Genomic DNA, 17,230 nt, shown 5'->3' on the forward strand with positions numbered 1-17,230 from the left:
CAGAGATCATACCACGTCCTCATGCACACTAGTCAGTTTCATTACCACTGAGCCATGATGGGAACTCCTGCTATTAGCATTATTTTTTTTTCTTAGGGCCGCACTTGCGGCCTATGTAGGTTCCCAGGCTAGAAATGGAATCAGAGCTACAATTGCTGGCCTGTGCCACAGCCATAGCAACACCAGATGTGAGCCACATCTAAGACTTATACCACAGCTCACAGCAACACTGGATCCTTTAACCCACCGAGCCATGCCAGGGATTGAACCCTCATCCTCGTGGATACTAGTCAGGTTCTTAACCTGCTGAGCCATGACAGGAACACCCATTGTTACTGGTATTACTATTAAAGAGCTTTTTAAAATTCTAACTGCATGCCGTAAGGTTTAACCACCACAGGTCACCCCAAACTTGTGACTTCCCCTCTTCAACCTACAACCCCTGATCTCCGTTTCTTCCCCCGAATGTGGCAGATTGCAGAGCTCTACATCTTGTCCCAGCCCTTCATGGTACGGGTCATGGCGACAGAGCCTCCCCTGATCAATTTGCTGCCTGGTAACTTCACCCTAGACATCCCCGCCTCCATCTTGATACTCACCCAGTCCAAGAACTCGACTGCGGAAACCATCGTTTCCATGGACTTCGTAAGTCTGTGGGGTCAGGAGGGCCGCCTACGGATACTGATCCTGTTGAGCGATAGACACCAACTGGCAGGGCCTAGTGATGTTTGCAGGAGTGGGATGTGATGCATCAACCAGGGTGAGGACGGGGTCGAGACTGCATGGGGGTAGGTACGGAGGCCAGTGTTCACACCTCCACACCTCGTATAATAGCTCTCCACCCTTCTCCACTTCCTGGGTGCCTCTCCCTCTGCTGCAGTTACGCTGATTACCAACTTTCTCTGTTCTTGAAATAAGTCAATCTCTGTGGAGTTCAAGTTTATTTGAATAGATGAAGGTCAAGTGCAATCCAAGAGAAAATGACTAGAACAATGAACCTAAGCAAGATCACACACACACACACAGACACAGTACATGGGAAAGAGAGATTAGGGGGAAAGAAAAAATCATTTAAAGGAGATCTTCAAGCCCAGAGTCTTTATAGTTAGTTTCCCCACCTGCAGGACAATATTTTCAGGGCTCTTTCTTTCCAGTATCTCTCAGAATAAGAGGAAAAGTGAAGTTCAAGTTTCCACTCTAGGTAATGATATCAGTGGCCAGAATGGCCAAATTCACTCATCTTAGTAAGGAATGCTTTTGTCATCCACAGGTTGCTAGTACCGATGTTGCTCTGGTTATTTTGGGACAAAGACTGATCTGCTCTTTATCGCTGAACAGGTAAGCTAGGTTGATACGATTGTTGGATGGTAGTAATAAGTGAATCAACAGGCCACCGAGACAAAGTGAACGTTAACAGCAGGTGAAGTTACCATTGGATAGAACATGAATCCCTTCAGTATTTCTCCTGGAATAGCCCTGATAATTTCAAAGTATGGACCTAACTGAAAACTGTGTTATAACGTTTTTCTTTTTTCTTCGCATTCTAATACTCAGACAAATTTGGCAGCAAAATAATTGTAAATATAATTCCATAATGTAAATTCTCCTTCTAATGGTACACAATAGAAAATAAAATTCCAGAGCTCCTGCTGTAGCCCAACAGGTTCAGCATCTTTGTGGCCCTAGGACGCAGGTTCGATCTCCAGCCTGGCAGAGTGGGTTAAAGGATCCAGTGTCACTGCAGCTGCAGTGTAAGTCAAAACTGTGGCTCAGATCTGCTCCTTGGCCCAGGGAACTCCATATGCCATGGAATGGCCAAAATGAAAATTAATTAATTAAATTACACTAGGTTCCTCTTCAACGAACTTAGAATGGATGCTAGTAAAGAAAGAGCATGAAACTTTGAGATCAAAGAATGAAGTCTCAAATCCCTGCTCCCTGGTTCCAGAACTTGATCAAGTCCTTATCTGTAAAATAATGAAGTTGGACAGAATCACCTCTGAGTTGCCTTCAGCCTCTGATACTCTGATCCCACTGCTAGAACACAGAGTTGAACAAGACCATGCACCATGGCCTGGCTGGCTCTCAAGTGCAAGCCATGCCTTGTGAAAGGGCTTGAGCAGGTCATATACACAGACCATTGAACACTAATTGCCTCTGGGAAGAACCATCTGCAAAGCCCATTTTCCTCGGCCGTATAAAGCCAATAGTTGAAGCCATGAATCAAACTACTTAGGAGGGAGGATATGCTGAATGATCATATCCTTGACTAAATCTAAAAACGGAGGAAGAGGAAGCAATAAAACAGACAAAGCGGAGTCTGAAAAGAATGGGAAACCAGCAGAGGGGGAAAGTAAGCTAATCACCGTAAGTCATCTTGATGGTTAGGAAAACTATTGTAAAAACATGGAAAATGTTTTCAATAAAATCATATTCAGTAGAAAAAGCAGGATCCGGAACTGTGTAAACACAACAGTTGGCCATGTGAAATAGCTTTCCGTCTGGACAGGGCAGTCAATTACAAATGCAGGGACGTGTTGGCTCTGAGATTATGAGTTATTAGTTGTTTTCTTAAAATTTTCTTTATACCTGTGCTGTTTTCCCAATAAAAGGTACAATAAAAACAGAAAGTAAGGAGTTCCTGTCATGGCTCAGCAGTAATGAGCCTGACTAGTATCCATGAGGACACAGGTTTGATCCCTGACCTCACTCAGTGGGTTAAGTATCTGGCATTGATTGCCATGAGCAATCGTATGGGTCATAGATGAGGTTTGGATGGCAGGCCAGCAGCCACAGCTCCAATTTACCCCTAGCCTGGGAACTTCCATGGGCCATGGCTATGGCCCTAAAAAAAGACAGAAAAGAAAACTCATACAGTTTCCTGTAGATAAAAGATTTCATGAAGGAATTTTCCTCCACTTTATCCAGACCTTCAAAACCAGTACTGATTTCTCCATTAAACTCAATAGGCACAGTGCCCAGAGCCTACAATGCTTTAGGGACCCATGAATGTTTAAATATGTTTTAAAATAAGAATTTAAAAATCAATACAATCCAGACTGTAGTATACTTGTCTTTATAACAACACAGCTTTCAAAGATAATTTTTAATAATTTTTTTTTATGGAAGACGTGTTCCTGAAAGCCTCAGGCTACCAGAAGTCATAACATAGCCCTGTTTCTGCAAGATCAAGGCTGATAAAATTCTGAACCTTGATGGGTGATCTTTGAGATGGCAGTTTTAAAGGTTGAGAGGATGGGGGCCAGAAAGCAGGAGGTGAGGAGGGAAAGGATGGAAGGTGAGGAGTTGGCAGTATCTGAGCGAGTCTACGAGAGAAAGGAGAGATTTGGAAGGCGGTTTGCCTGAGCCGTGGGGCTGTGCATTCAGGCGAGGCCTCTGTCTGAACACTGAGACGAAGGGCTTCTGGGAAAGGGGAACTCAGAACCTGGAGTCAAGGGGAGCTTGAGGGCAGGGCTGCTCATTGAGGCAGCAAGCTCAGAGAAGGCAGAAACTTTTGCACTTGAGCAGGGGGCTGGTTTACTGCAGGATGGGAAGGAAGGGTTTAAGGACAGGGCTTCCGGCTGTGGCAGGCGGTGGGAAAGTTGCAGAGACCAGGTTTGCCTCTCTGCTTAAGTCGGGCTGACCATCATCTCCAGTGTTCCCCCCACTAAAAAGCTGCACGTTCAGTGGGCGTAGCATTTATCTTTGGGAGTAATTGGAGAAACTGATGGTAACCTGCTAAATTCACATCATCCAAAGAAATGTTGGCATCCATTCTCCTCTTCCTGTGGTCCACAAGCCTGCCTTGACCTTGGGAATGCAAACCTGAAATTAGGACTCCTGCCTTCCCAAAGTCTCCTCCTGTGACCTCCTTTAGACTCATATCCCAGGAAGATCTCCTGCACCCTTAGGCCTTCGTGGGGTCTGAATAGGACCACCGACTATTTTGTGCGGCCCAGTGCAAAATGAAAGTGCCTACTCCTAGTTCCAAAACCATGAAGAATTTCAAGATGGAGACAGCAGGGGGTTAACACCATGCCCGGGGGCCCTTCTGAGCACTGCATAAGGTTGCGTGCATTGTGTCTGAGGGCGGCTCCTGCAGCAGGTGCTACAGCAAACCTCAGGCAGGGACTGGGGGAGGCAGATGGGCCAGGTATCACTCAGGCCTCGGGCAGCCAAACCCAGAAGCCAGACTGCAAAGGAGCAGGGAATCTCCCTGTGGCTCAGAGAGTTAAGTATCTGGCGTTGTCCCTGCAGTGGCTCGGGTCACTGCTGTGGCACAGGTTAGATCCCTGGCCAGGGAACTTCTGCAGGTGTAGCCAAAACAAAACAAAACTAGAAAGGAGCAGAGGCTGTACTGTAAGCATAGCCTCAGCCTTTGGCAGCAAAAGCAGTGGCTTCACCTCCCACACAGGCCACCACAGCCAATGCCTCCTCTCCTGGGCCTTGAAAGCTGCTTTTCGGGAGGAGCAGGTTTGGTCCTAGGTGACGTCATGGAGACACAGCAGGAAGAGATGTAAAGTGGGTGGGGACCAGTGAAACACTCCTGAGAAGAACCAGGGACCATAGGATCTCTGAATACCCCCTCCCCAGAACACCCCAGCCTTCCCACCCACCCCTGCTGAGTGTGTCTCTCTCTCGAGCTGCTCGAGGCTGGCTCCACAGACATGAGATGCAGAAATCAGAGGGAAGTCCAAGGTGGTGCGTTTATGCAGGTGGTGGGATCACAGGCTTGGAGTCAGACTAGCTGGTTCAGGTTCCAGCCCAGATTCATTAGCTATGGGAGCTCAGCAAAGTTACTTCACCTCTCTGGGTGCACTTTCCTTTTCTACAAAATGATGTAATAAAACCTACTTCGGGGTTGTTGTGAGGAATACATGCGTTAGTACATGCAAAGTGCATGGTAAGTGTTCAAGAAATATTGGCTCTGCCTATTATTATTATTATTATTTAGGGGCTGGCCTCAGGCAGGGAAGGAAGCGCTCAATTACACAAGATAATTTCAGTTCTATTCAGAATCACCTCACCTCCCTATCTCCTGTCCAGTGATGGCTATTAGAGAAATAGGCTTTTATTCTATTCATTATTTGTTATTTACTTTGTATTATACTCTTTATATCATCTTTATCATTAAGCCTTTACTCTCCGCCGGTCCTGTGCCAAGCACCATGCATATGTGAATTCATTTAAACCTCACAGCTCTGTATCTCCAGGGTCTGGCACACTACTCAGTTAGTGTCTGCAGACAGAATGAATAGTCCTGGAGGTAGCTGACTATCCCCATTTTACAGTGTATAGAGGTCAGATCACTCATGTTGGCCAAAATAAATAGACTGCCAGATATTTCTCAGCAAAGATGAGTTTATTTGGGATCAGAAGAGAATGGCAATTCTGGGTCCGCAACCACAGTGAGCCATGAGCAAGTGCCCACGTGGCAGGGGGCAGGGGAAGGAGAATCCTTGCATGGAGGGAGAAGGAAGTTGGGAGGGCTCTAGTAAACAGAGTCCGTTGCTTTTCTTGAGCTGAGTCCTTGCCAGGAAAGGAGTTCTCCCTTCTTCTCGTTGGGCTCTGTTCTTGTCCCAGGGTGAGAGAGCGCCCCATTCTGGTCTCCTGACTCTGTCTAACTGAGCTTATATATTAGCAATTTTTTTACACTACTCACAGAGCTGTTGAATGGCAGAGCTAGAGCTCGAACCTAAGTGAGTCTTCAAAGCCACGAGCACGTTATACTGCCTTTGATGTGAGTGCTAAGACTCAGAAAGTGAGACTTAGACCTACCGCTTATGAAATAAGCACCCTTGCCTAGAGGAGGAAACCACGAGCACGGGGTCAGGCTAAATTGAAAGAGGCACCATGTGCTTTCTCAGTAAGTATCGATAGAAAAAGAGAGGACACTGGCACTAGGTGTCCTGAGAGAGAAAAAGCACACAGCCCTTTTCTCATGGGGTTAAGGAATGAGTGAAGGGAAGAATAAACAAAGGAAAAGCCAGGAGTACTAAAATAAACTTTTCTTTAGGTGCATGTGACCAGTTCAGAGCAGAGGCTCTGGAGTTAAGTGTGTCTCATTTTGGATTCTACCCAGTCATTTGCTAGCTGTGTGACCTTGAGCAAGTTAATTAACCTCTCTAAGTTTCCGTTTCCTCCTCAGAGCCCTTGTGTAGAGTGTCGCATGGGTAGAGGTGAGAATGAATGAAAAACACAGCACCCAGCACAGAATCAGTGCTCAGGAAACGTTTGTTATTTCATTCTCTTTGCCCATTCTAGGATCAAAGTTTGGCCAAATAAGAGGGAGGAAATAGTCCCAAGAGACATGACAAGTCAGGAGGGTCCTAAAAGCTGTGGAGGTGGCCCTCAGAGTCGTAAACCAGATTCTTCTATCTCTTTCTACATTTGAGGCTTTTGTCCCAAACACAGTTCTATTTGGAGGGAACTCCAAACCAGTTTGGTCTACGTAGTAAACATTTTCAAGACTAATTCAGAGACCAAATTAAACAACACTTTCCCTTTTATGGTCTTCATACAGATGACTTAATTCTAACCCTTTGTCTTAATCACATGCAAAGCTCAAGGCAATTAAATGTACATTATTTTTCAACCATTTAGAGCTGGAAACATTTTTTTTGGACATTTCCATGATTGAGAATTTGGATGCTCCTAAACTGCACCCCACCCAACTTCCATACACACACACACACGCCTCACAACCCCTCCCACACAGCATCCTCGGAAAACGCAAATATAGTTGACTACAAGCAGATAGTATCACCACCTAACTCCACCTCTCACAGCTCAGGGAGATAAACATTTCCCAACATGAGCCATCTGGAAAGAAACCCAGGAAGGAAAACAGGTCTGGGAAGAATAGATTCGGTTTCTGTTGGAACAGCGCTGAGACAGGTCATCAGAGCTCGGGCTGAGCAGCTGGGCGGACTCCATCCCCACCCTCCCTCTGAGCTACTGCTGAGGCCAGGCAGAGGGGTGCTACCACAGTGGGGGGGCCCTGCTGGAGGAGGAGCCTGAATGACTTCTTCCCCTTCTCCCAGACTCAGGAAATTTCTAGACTGCAGAAGGCAATGGAGGAATTCCCATTGTAGCTCAGTGGTAACAAACACAAATAGTATCCATGAGGTCTCAGGTTCGATCCCTGGCCTCGCTCAGTGGGTTAAAGATCCAGTGTTGCCGTGAGCTGTGGTGTAGGTCAAAGGTGCAGCTCGGATCCTGCATTGCTGTGGCTGTGGGTAGGTTGGCAGCTGTAGCTCCCATTTAATCCCTAGCCTGGGAAACTTCATATGCCTCATATGCGGCCCTAAAAAGACAAAAAAAAAAAAGAGTAGACAATGGAGTTAAAACAGTGGGGGGAGTTCCCGTTGTGGCTCAGAGGGTTAAGAACCTGACTAGTGCCCATGAGGATACGTGTTTGATTCCTGGCCTTGATCAGTGGGTTAAGGATCTGGTGTGGTGGTGAGCTGTGGGGTAGGTTGCGGACGAAGCTCAGATCTGGCATTGCTGTGGCTGTGGTGTAGGCTGGCAGCTGCAGCTCTGATTTGACCCCTAGCCTCGGAACTTCCATATGCTGCAGGTGTAGCCCTAAAAAACAAACAAAAAACACCAGGAACCTCTTCATAATCAAGAAGATCCTTTAATTCTGGAGTGGGCTTGGAGTTCCTGCTGGTGCACATTGGGACTGGCAGCATCTCTGGAGTGGGCTCAATGCATTCCTCCCCTCAAAATTTTTCATCATTAAGGAGTTCCCTTGTGGAGCAGCAGGTTATGGATCCACCATTGTTGCTGCAGCAGCTCAGGTCACTGCTGTGACTTGGGTTTGATCCTTGGCCTGGGAACTTCTGTATGCCATAGGAGCAGCCCCCCCAAAAAATATATATATATATATTTTTTGTATTTGGATTAAATCCACAGCCTAGGGTTTTCAAGCTCTTCACCTTCTGGCTCTGTCTTACCTCCTATAGCTCCCTAAAATGAACATTCTGCTTTAGCTGACTCACCCTCAAGGTGACTTCAATTCCAAAGGACGCTTTCCCACCCGCCGTTTATCCTTACATCCCTTCAGTGAGAATTTACGGAACATCCTTCATGTGCTCTGCACTGATCTTGACACAGAGCGTTGCGAGAAGGACAATGGTTTCTACCTTCCAGGTCCGCAGCCTGGTGAAGGGAAAACTCAGATTAACAGCTAATTATAACACTGGATGCTGAGGGATGGATGCTTACACGTGGTGGTACACAGAGCACTTCTCTCAGAGAGCAGTTTATCTCCCCCGTATTACACGCACACTCGCCTCCAACCCATGCTGGTCTCCTCACCTTTTCACACCTTCTCAGAATTCCTGCTACAACTAGTGCGCTGTGTAGACACACCAAGGAGCATCTGCGTGCAGGCTGCTTTGTATTGTTCTCTAATTCCTTCTTGTACGTATAGCTTCTCCCTACCCCTCATAAATATAGACAGAAACAAAATTCTTCACGTTGCTCAGCACATAACCAAGCATAGGGGAAGCACCTGGAAACCTCTCGACCTGCCAGTCCTTTCTCTGTACTGTACTGCCATCTGCCACCTTCTTAGACACCTTCCATAGATTCCTTTCTTTTTGGATAAACGTCAAAATTCTAACATGGCCTGGGACACCTGCTGTCTGTCCGTCTAGCATCACTTTGCTGTGCTCTCTCCCCAGCTCTCTACTCCCGCCATGGGGCCTTTGCAACCTCTGCCCAGCCCCCTTCCCTCTTCCTTCCCCATTTTGCCTTTTTTGATCCTGCCCATCCCTCATATGTTAGCTCAAGGACATAGCTCTTTCCTTGGAAACTTTCCTGCATCCACCAAGTTAGACCAGGTTCCTTTGTCATTTGCCTCAATGAACTCACTTCTTTCCTTCAGAGTATTTATCTAGCCTGTAATTAAACCTTCATCAGTGCAATTATTTTGTTAATGTCTGCCTCCCTGCTAGGCTGTAAATTTCATGGAGCAGTGACTGTGTTTGGTTTTTTTCACAAGCGTGTCTCTGGTCCCTGTCCCAGGGCCAGCACACACTGGGTGTTTGATAGGTTTCTCCTGGAGAATCAGTGAGTGAATGAGTGACCACCAAGTGCTGAAAGTGCCATGCTCTGTACTCAGTCCTAGGACGACAAAGCGAAAGAAGACTGGATCTCGACCCACAGGGAGTTTTATAGTCAGAGGGCAAAGAGATAAGCAATTTTTACAGGAGACTGAGTGCAGGGATTGCTTTTCAACGTCTGTCACGGCCACAGAGTTGGAGGAATGGCGTTGTGAGTTCCTGTGCTTTGGTCCGCTTGGCCTTCATTATGTCATATTTGCTATATTGGCTTAGATTATTTCTTTTCTTTTTTCTTTTTATTTTTTTCTAGGGCCACAGCTGCAGCATATGGAAGTTCCCAGGCTAGGGGTCGAATCAGATCTTCAGCTATAGGCCTACATGACAGCCACAGGAACACTAGATCCAAGTCACACCTGCGATCTACAACACAGCTTGTGGCAACACTGGATCCTTAACCCACTGAGTGAGGCCAGGGATCAAACCCGCATCCTCATGGACACTATGTCAGGTTCTTAACCCACTGAGCCACAATGGAAACTCCCATATTGACTCAGATTATAAAGGGCCTTTTGCCATGCTTAAAAGTTTGCACTTTAGGGAGTTCCCTTGTGGTGCAGGGGTTTAAGGATCTGGCTTTGTCACTGCAGCTGCTTGGCTCGCTGCTATGGCGCTGGTTTGCTAATTAGATCCCCTGCCTGGGAACTTCCGAATACCATGCGCTTGGCCAAAAAAAAAAAAAGATCACACTTTAGCTCTAGTTTTCAATCAGGGCAATAAACCTTCTCCAAAACTTTAAAAATAGACTATACTTTATATGTCTGCAAGGTTGGGCTATTTGAGCTCCCTTTCTTCCCAGCCATTCTGTGGTTCTGTAATAAAAATTAGCTTCTAGTAGCAGGGCCAGGTTAGGGGCCAGGTGGAGCATGAACGGTCAAAGGAGTGAAGTTGGTCGCCACCTAGTGGTCTGAATTGAGCTTGTGCGTTTTTCAGAACCAGGACGGGAGGAATTGGCTCTTTACTCCACCCCTTTCTCTGCAATTAGTGAGTATTGGCCGTTAGTAAACTAACCTGGTAAATACACCTAGAGACTAGGAAGTAGGTAGAAGTAATACAGCCTTAGTAGGAAAGGATAGTTGGTTCGTAGGAAGCTCCAGTGGTCCTGAGGTAACCAGTCATGGCTGAGGCTTTTGATGAAAGAAAAGAGGAAGCTCACAAGTTGTTCCACTTTTACATAAGCCAGCTTTCTAAATTGCTTCTAGATTGCCCATCGGAAAAGACAGGGTAACCACGGGAAGACATCCCCCTCACGTTTCACCAGCAGTATCTTCAAGTGTCTGTTCAACTGCTCAGCTTACTTCCTTTAAGGATACCCTAAGGATTCTGGTCCTCACTTCCCATTAAGACCTCTCTGAGCCACAGAGCCTCTGATGCCATTTCTGATCCTTATCAGAATCAACAGTCTTTCTGGTTTTTACTCTTAGCTGTCACTTTGAAGAAATCTCAAAACCTAATTCATACTAGCATGATAGTGGCTGATAATAAGCAGCTTTGCCTCTTTCATGAATATCTGGTCCTTAAATGTCACAACAGAAAGATGACTGAAAGAGATAAAGCCTGAATTAAATCTTATGCAATTAAACTATTTAACTGTCAACGAGAAAGAAGAAGGACAATTCCGGAAAGAGTGAACCACATGAGCAAAAAGTAAGGAGGCCAGAAGTATCATGGAGTACGCAAGAGAATACCTCAAAGTTGTCTTAAGTCTTAAGGTCTTTATGGCCTTATCCACTCTAACTTTTGGAGGCCCCATCCCAAAACATATGCCACGTGTTCAAATGCAGTCCACAGTAAATATAATTTAAGAACTGTAAGCCAGGCTGAGTTAAAGTGACTCGTGACCACCATGTTACTTGTTGTAGACATTTATTCATTCTAATTTTTCAGGATTTGGGGGTATGCATTTGAAGCCAATACACTTCAACCTCAGGTAGCTAGTACCTGATAAATAAAACAGCATAGCACTACTCAGTTCAGAGTCACTGTGTATAAAATTCAAGCTAGAGAATGAAAGATGAGAGCACAGAGGCACCTGCGAGCCAGGATAAAGAAAGCCTCATGTGTTATGTAAGTCGCTTGGACTTTTTCAAGCCGTTAAAGAATTTTGAACAGGAGAATGTCCTCATCAGACAGGCGTGTATCGTAGCTCACTGTGGGGTGGTGTAGAAGTTGGAGTGGAGAGAATCAAGACTGGAGACAGGGAGATGCGTTGGAGGGGTGATGCAGAAGTACAGCCCTAGACCAGGGCAAAGAGCACCCTGGGAAGCTAAGGAGGAAACAGGATGAGGCAATGCCCTGTAACAGAGGGGAGCTTTGGGATGGGCATGGAGAGAGCTTATGCAATTAAAAGATTTACCTGTCAATGAGAAAGGAGAAGGGCAATTCCAGAAAGAGGGAACCACATGAGTAAAAAGTAAGGAAGGGAGTTCCCGTCATGGCACAGTGGTTAACAAATCTGACTAGGAACCATGAGGTTGCAAGTTCAATCCCTGGCCTTGCTCAGTGGGTTAAGGATCTGGTGTTGCTGTGAGCTAAGGTGTAGGTCAAAGACGCAGCTTGGATCCCGAGTTGCTGTGGCTGTGGCTGTGGCTGTGGCCGGTGGCTACAGCTCTGCTTCGACCCCTAGCCTGGGAACCTCCATATGCCACGGGTGCGGCCCTAGAAAAGACAAAAAGACAAAAAAAAAGAAAAGAAAAAGTAAGGAGGCCAGATGTATCATGGAATATACAAGGAAATACCTCAAACTTGTCTTAAGATCTTTATGGCCTTATCCACTCTGACTTTTGGAGGCCCCATCCCAAAACATCTTGCACTTATTCAAATGCAGTCCACAGTACATATAATTTATATTTAACTATAAGCCAGGTTGAGTTAAAGTGACTCGTGACCACCATGTCTTCTCTCCTTTAACCTTTTCCTATTGGTTTTTGTTGTTTTGTTTTCAGATTCCGCCTCTCTTTGCCAGAGTCCAACCGCAGCAATATTGAGGTAGGAAACAGAGCCCTCAGTCTCCATCCCGGGAAAAATAAGAACTCTCCTACATATTGGATGATTGTTTTTTATGCCTTTGAGTGCAGGCTTTAATTTAAAATTTCTGGAGTTCCCGTCGTGGCGCAGAGGTTAACGAATCTGACTAGGAACCATGAGGTTGCAGGTTCGGTCCCTGGCCTTGCTCAGTGGGTTAAGGATCCAGCATTGCCATGAGCTATGGTGTAGGTCGCAGACGCGGCTCAGAGCCTGTGTTGCTGTGGCTCTGGTGTAGGTCGGCAGCTGCAGCTCCGATTCAACCCCTAACCTGGGAACTTCCATATGCAGCAGGAGTGGCCCTAGAAAAGGCAAAAAGACAAAAAAAAAAAATTCTTATGTAGCTACCCACCCACCAAGTCCATTAACTATTAAACAAGAGAAGAACTGTCCAATTCACTTTTACCTACTCAAAAAAAACTCAAAAGATTGATAAGCCATTGTGTACTATTGGGGAAAAAAACAGGCATTTTCAGGGACATTTCATTTTTTATATAAAGCAATCCTCTAGAGTTAAAATTAAGATTCAGACTACCAAAAGGTGATGCTAGATATGCATTATTAGGCCATGATTAGGTTTGCTCTTCTAAGGCTTTCTACCCATCTCCTAAAAATAGATCAAGACTAGTTGTGTAGATGCCTATAGGGCAGGGCCTAGGATGGTGACCTCCTGATTGCAAGAGGTCATCCCAGCATATGACTTGGAAACACCCCTTTCCTAAGCTTCAGAAAGATCAGCCAAATCAGTAATTGGCATCCCTACCCTCATGTCATTTATATTCTAGAGCACTGGTTCTCAGCTAGGATCAGTTTTGCCCCCAGGAGGCATTTGGTAATATTTGGCAAAAAATAGCAGTGGTATATACTGGGCATTTTACATAATATTAACTTGTTTAATCCTGATAACAACCTTTTAATATTAGTACTATTATCTTTATTTTACAATTGAAGAAATTGAGGCACAGATAGGTTAAGGAACTGCCCAAACATCACACAGTAAAGTGTTAAAAACAAGAGATAAACCTAGGAAGACTGCTTCAGAGCCACCCTTGCTAAGCTGCGAAGAGGTTTTTATTATTGCCAGGTATATAGGATGCTCAAAAAATATTCATTGTATGAATTTATGTTCATCACAGTCCACTTGCTTTTGTTTGTTTGTTTTTTCTTTTTAGGGCTGCTTATGGAAGTTCGCAGGCTAGGAGTCGAATTGGAGCTGCAGCTGCCAGCCTACACCACAGCCACAGCAACCCCAGATCTGAACAGTATCTGCCACCTATGCTGCAACTTGCAGCAACACTGGATCCTTAATCCACTGAGCAAGGTCAGGGATCAAACCTGTATCCTCAGGGATACTAGTCGGGTTCTCAATTCGCTGAGCCACAAGGAGAACTCCCATTTGGTTTTTTGTCGGGGGGGGTGCTTTTTTTCTCCATTTGTTTTTAATACTTGAATCTTCCCAGGAACCAGCAGCTTGCTAAGATCATCAACTACCTGTAGTTTATTAAAGATAAATTGGACATCCTGGTAATGCCATTAACTATAGAGCATATCATAATACAAGACAACTCCTGTAGCCAGTTCCCAATAAATTAATGGAAGACTACTAATTAGGATATCTATTAGTTATTCTCGATTGTCTTACTTGAGAGATATCTAAGCTAAGATATCCATGTTTGCTGCCACCATGTGGTCCCTCTGCATTTGTTGTCACCCTGATCCAGTGTAGAGAGGAGCAGCAAGGTCCATCCTCAGAGAGGAAAAAAGATTAGGAAACTCTGTAAAATGGCTGGAAAGCAAGAATATCTCTATGGGGAGATGCTAATTACTGCTCTTTGCTGATAAGGTCTGGGAGAGCACATGTCCAAACCAGGCATGGTGCTTTCAAAATGCCCCGATTTGGGCAACTATTCAGTTTCCCCTTTCATTTTAGGTCCTGAGGTTTGAGAATATTCTGTCCTCCATTCTCCACTTTGGAGTCCTCCCACTGGCCAATGGTAAGGGATTCTTGGGAAACAATGTGACCTTGACGCTAATGGTTGGGGACTGTCTGGGACTTTCCATCCTGAAGCTTGTACTTCTAACGTGTTGCTAGGAATCCAAGCCGGTGCCAGAATTTGCAAAGTCTGTGCCATCAACAATGCAGTTTTGAAATTAGATATTTCAGGTCCAAGCCTTGTTAGCAACTCTACCTGCAGACTTAGGAAGAACAGCTAACTCTGGTTAAGGAGACTGAAACCACTCTTCTCAGGCCATCAAGCATCTTGTTCAGGTCAACCAGAGAGGAGATTGTGTTCCCATGAGGGTGTGTCTACAGTTCTTAGGCAAAGACCACCCACCGTCTAGACAGACACAGTTCTGTTTTTTGGGTGTTGGGGGTTTGGGGCTCATGGCATGCAGAAGTTGCAGGGCCATGGATCGAACCCCAGCCACAGCTGTAACCGAGCCACAGCAATGACAATGCTAGATCCTTAACCCAGTGAGACACCAGGGAACTCCCAGGCACAGTTTTAATGAATGAGGATCCCAGGCCTTTTCCCTACACTGCAATCATTCACAAACTGTAGCATCTTGAGTTTGGCTTGGTTGAAATATGTTTTGTATTAGAGACCAAAATATTCTCAGGACCCACTCGTTATTTTCAAATTACAGATTGGACAAATTGCCAGCATGATTCTGCCATCCAAATGCACATGGGTGCAGGTGCATTTTTATTAAGCACAAATTCATTAACCTTTCAGGTAAATTCTAGGGACATATCAGAGAGAATGAAAACACAGAACCAGGAAGAATGGGAAGATACATTATCAAAAGCTGCTTGTTAATCTCTTAATAAAAAGTTTACAAAACCTTCCATGCCCAGGCAGGTCCAATTGTTCTACATATTGTTGTATATTTTAGCAAAATTGCAGCAAGGACTTCCTCTGCCCAACCCGCACAAAATTTCACTCGTCAATTCAGATATTGAAGTTCTTGAGGTAAGAATGGTCTTATTTGCTCCCTTCCTTTCCATAGTAGAATATTCTTCTTCCTATCTTGCTTACTATTTGCTTTTTCCAGCCCAAGGAATTTTATAAACAGGATGCTTAGCTCTTAAAGCTTGCAGTTAATACTGAAAAGCACTTGAACTTGAGTTTTAAAATCAGATCAGGAGTTCCCATCATGGCGCAGCACAGATGTAGGAACCATGAGGTTGCAGGTTCGATCCCTGGCCTCACTTAGTGGGTTAAGGATCCTGCGTTGCCGTGAGCTGTGATGTAGGTCGCAGACGCGGCTCAGATCCCATGTTGCTATGGCTCTGACGTAGGCCGGCAGCAACAGCTCCAATTAGACCCCTAGTCTGGGAACCTCCATGTGCCGAGGGTGCAGCCCTAAAAAGACAAAAAGACCAAAAAAAGAAAAAAAATCGATAAAAGAAAAATTTAGACCAAGTCCGATTTCCCTTCACAGCCAAATGTATTCACACCCTGCACGAGAAGATTCACCAGCGCACTTAATTTCATTTATTCCTCAAGATAACCTGTGAGGTTGGGATTATTGTCCCGTTTTATAGATGAGGAAAGTAAGACTCACAGAGGTGAAGTGGCTTATGTAGCTGGAAAAGGGCAAGGCTAGGACTAGACTGGCCCAGTTGATTCTCAGTCAGGAAAATTTTACCTGAACCAAAGACCCTACTCTGGATGCAGGGATCTGTTGTGAGCTGTTTCCTGGTTGGTCATTATTAACAAAATTCAGAACATTCCCTTTTCTCTCTCTCTCTTTTTTTTTTTTTTTTTTTTTTTTTTTGCTTTATAAGACCGCACCCACAGCATATGGAAGTTCCCAGGCTAGGGGTTGAATTGGAGCTGCAGCTGCTGGCCTACACCACAGCCACAGCAAGACAGGACCCGAGCCGCTTCTGTGACCTACACCACAGCTCACAGCAACACGGGATACTTAACTTAGCGAAGCCAGGGATCAAACCCAAATCCTCATGGATACTAGTCAGATTCATTTCCGCTTCCTCACAATGGGAACTCCCAACTTCAGAATATTCTTAGTCTTCCCTCGGGTGCTTTTTGGCTTGGGGAGGTGGACATAAAATGCTGACAGAGTTCTCCAAACCTATATACTACCCTGCACTCCCTCTCCCTCCCCATGTCCCCTTCCGTAATTAAGTCATATAACATGACAAGAATGCAAAATGGTCTGTTCTATGTCTAAAGCACTCACAAGGGGGATGGGGTCGGGGAGGCTGTGGCACAGGAGAACCTGGTAAAGAAACCACGCTGCCCTCACCCCTCAGGCAAACCCAGACATCCTGCAGGGGCCCCAAGTTTGACATTATCTTCATTGTTGCCTCCCTTTCAGGGTTTCCTTCTGATTTCCACCGACCTGAAGTATGAAACATCCTTAAAGCAGCAGCCAAGTTTACATGGTTGGGAAAGTCTGAACCTGATAAGTGGACTGTGGAGGGGAAAGCCAGCCCCTTGATTGCCTGTTTGGAGTCCATTCTGAGAAGTAAATGGCCCTTAATCCCACAGCTCCTGTACCCCCAGAGCAGGAAGACAGTACACACTGGAATTGTAAAGTTCTTGCGAATTGCTGGAAGTTTTCTTTTTCAAGCCAGGGACATAGAGGGAGGCAAACTGGGTAAAAGAGTTAAATCAGGATGTGTGTGTGTTCCCATGTGAGTGTGGTGGGGGGGGGGGGTTGAATGTGTGTTCATGTTTGCGTGCATGTTGTGTGTTCCTCTTTCTATAAGATTCTGAGGCCAAGAGTGAAGCATGTACTTGTAAGGAGGCTTGTGAGAAACTCTCAAATACAAATTTGCATCTTTTGTTATCAGAGGAGGTCCCTCCAACCCCTTCAGCTCTCTAAGGCTCCCCCTTCCCTACATGTTGGATTTTATGTTTTATATTTACTGTTACTGTCCCCTGTATTTAATTAAAATCGTTTTCTAACAATGTCAACTTCGTCTTTTTATTTGCAAAACTTTCTGCCCGGGATTTTTTTTATAAAATAAGATAGGGAAGGAGGAAGATAATTTAGTGTCCTAAACGTTGACATAAGCTGAGTTTGTATAGATTTCAGGGCTTAAT

The 17,230-nt window shown here is 45.2% G+C and overlaps 1 protein-coding gene across 2 annotated transcripts in view; it reads left to right on the forward strand.

Moving 5' to 3' along the window:
* Nucleotides 1-17,101, forward strand: part of BPIFC (BPI fold containing family C) — a 52,398-nt gene extending 35,297 nt beyond the window's left edge. The window contains exons 12-17 of one of the 2 annotated variants that reach the window (XM_047786444.1): nt 475-645; nt 1,271-1,338; nt 12,074-12,116; nt 14,083-14,146; nt 15,051-15,127; nt 16,500-17,101. In XM_047786444.1, coding sequence (XP_047642400.1) covers nt 475-645; nt 1,271-1,338; nt 12,074-12,116; nt 14,083-14,146; nt 15,051-15,127; nt 16,500-16,622 — 546 coding nt within the window. In that variant the 3' untranslated portion in view covers nt 16,623-17,101. The remainder of the gene's footprint in view (nt 1-474; nt 646-1,270; nt 1,339-12,073; nt 12,117-14,082; nt 14,147-15,050; nt 15,128-16,499) is intronic. The other variant, XM_047786445.1, reaches the window with a different exon arrangement.
* Nucleotides 17,102-17,230: the final 129 nt, after the last annotated feature.

This window comes from Phacochoerus africanus, chromosome 7 (genome assembly GCF_016906955.1).
Source record: "Phacochoerus africanus isolate WHEZ1 chromosome 7, ROS_Pafr_v1, whole genome shotgun sequence".
NCBI classification, from domain to species: domain Eukaryota; kingdom Metazoa; phylum Chordata; class Mammalia; order Artiodactyla; family Suidae; genus Phacochoerus; species Phacochoerus africanus.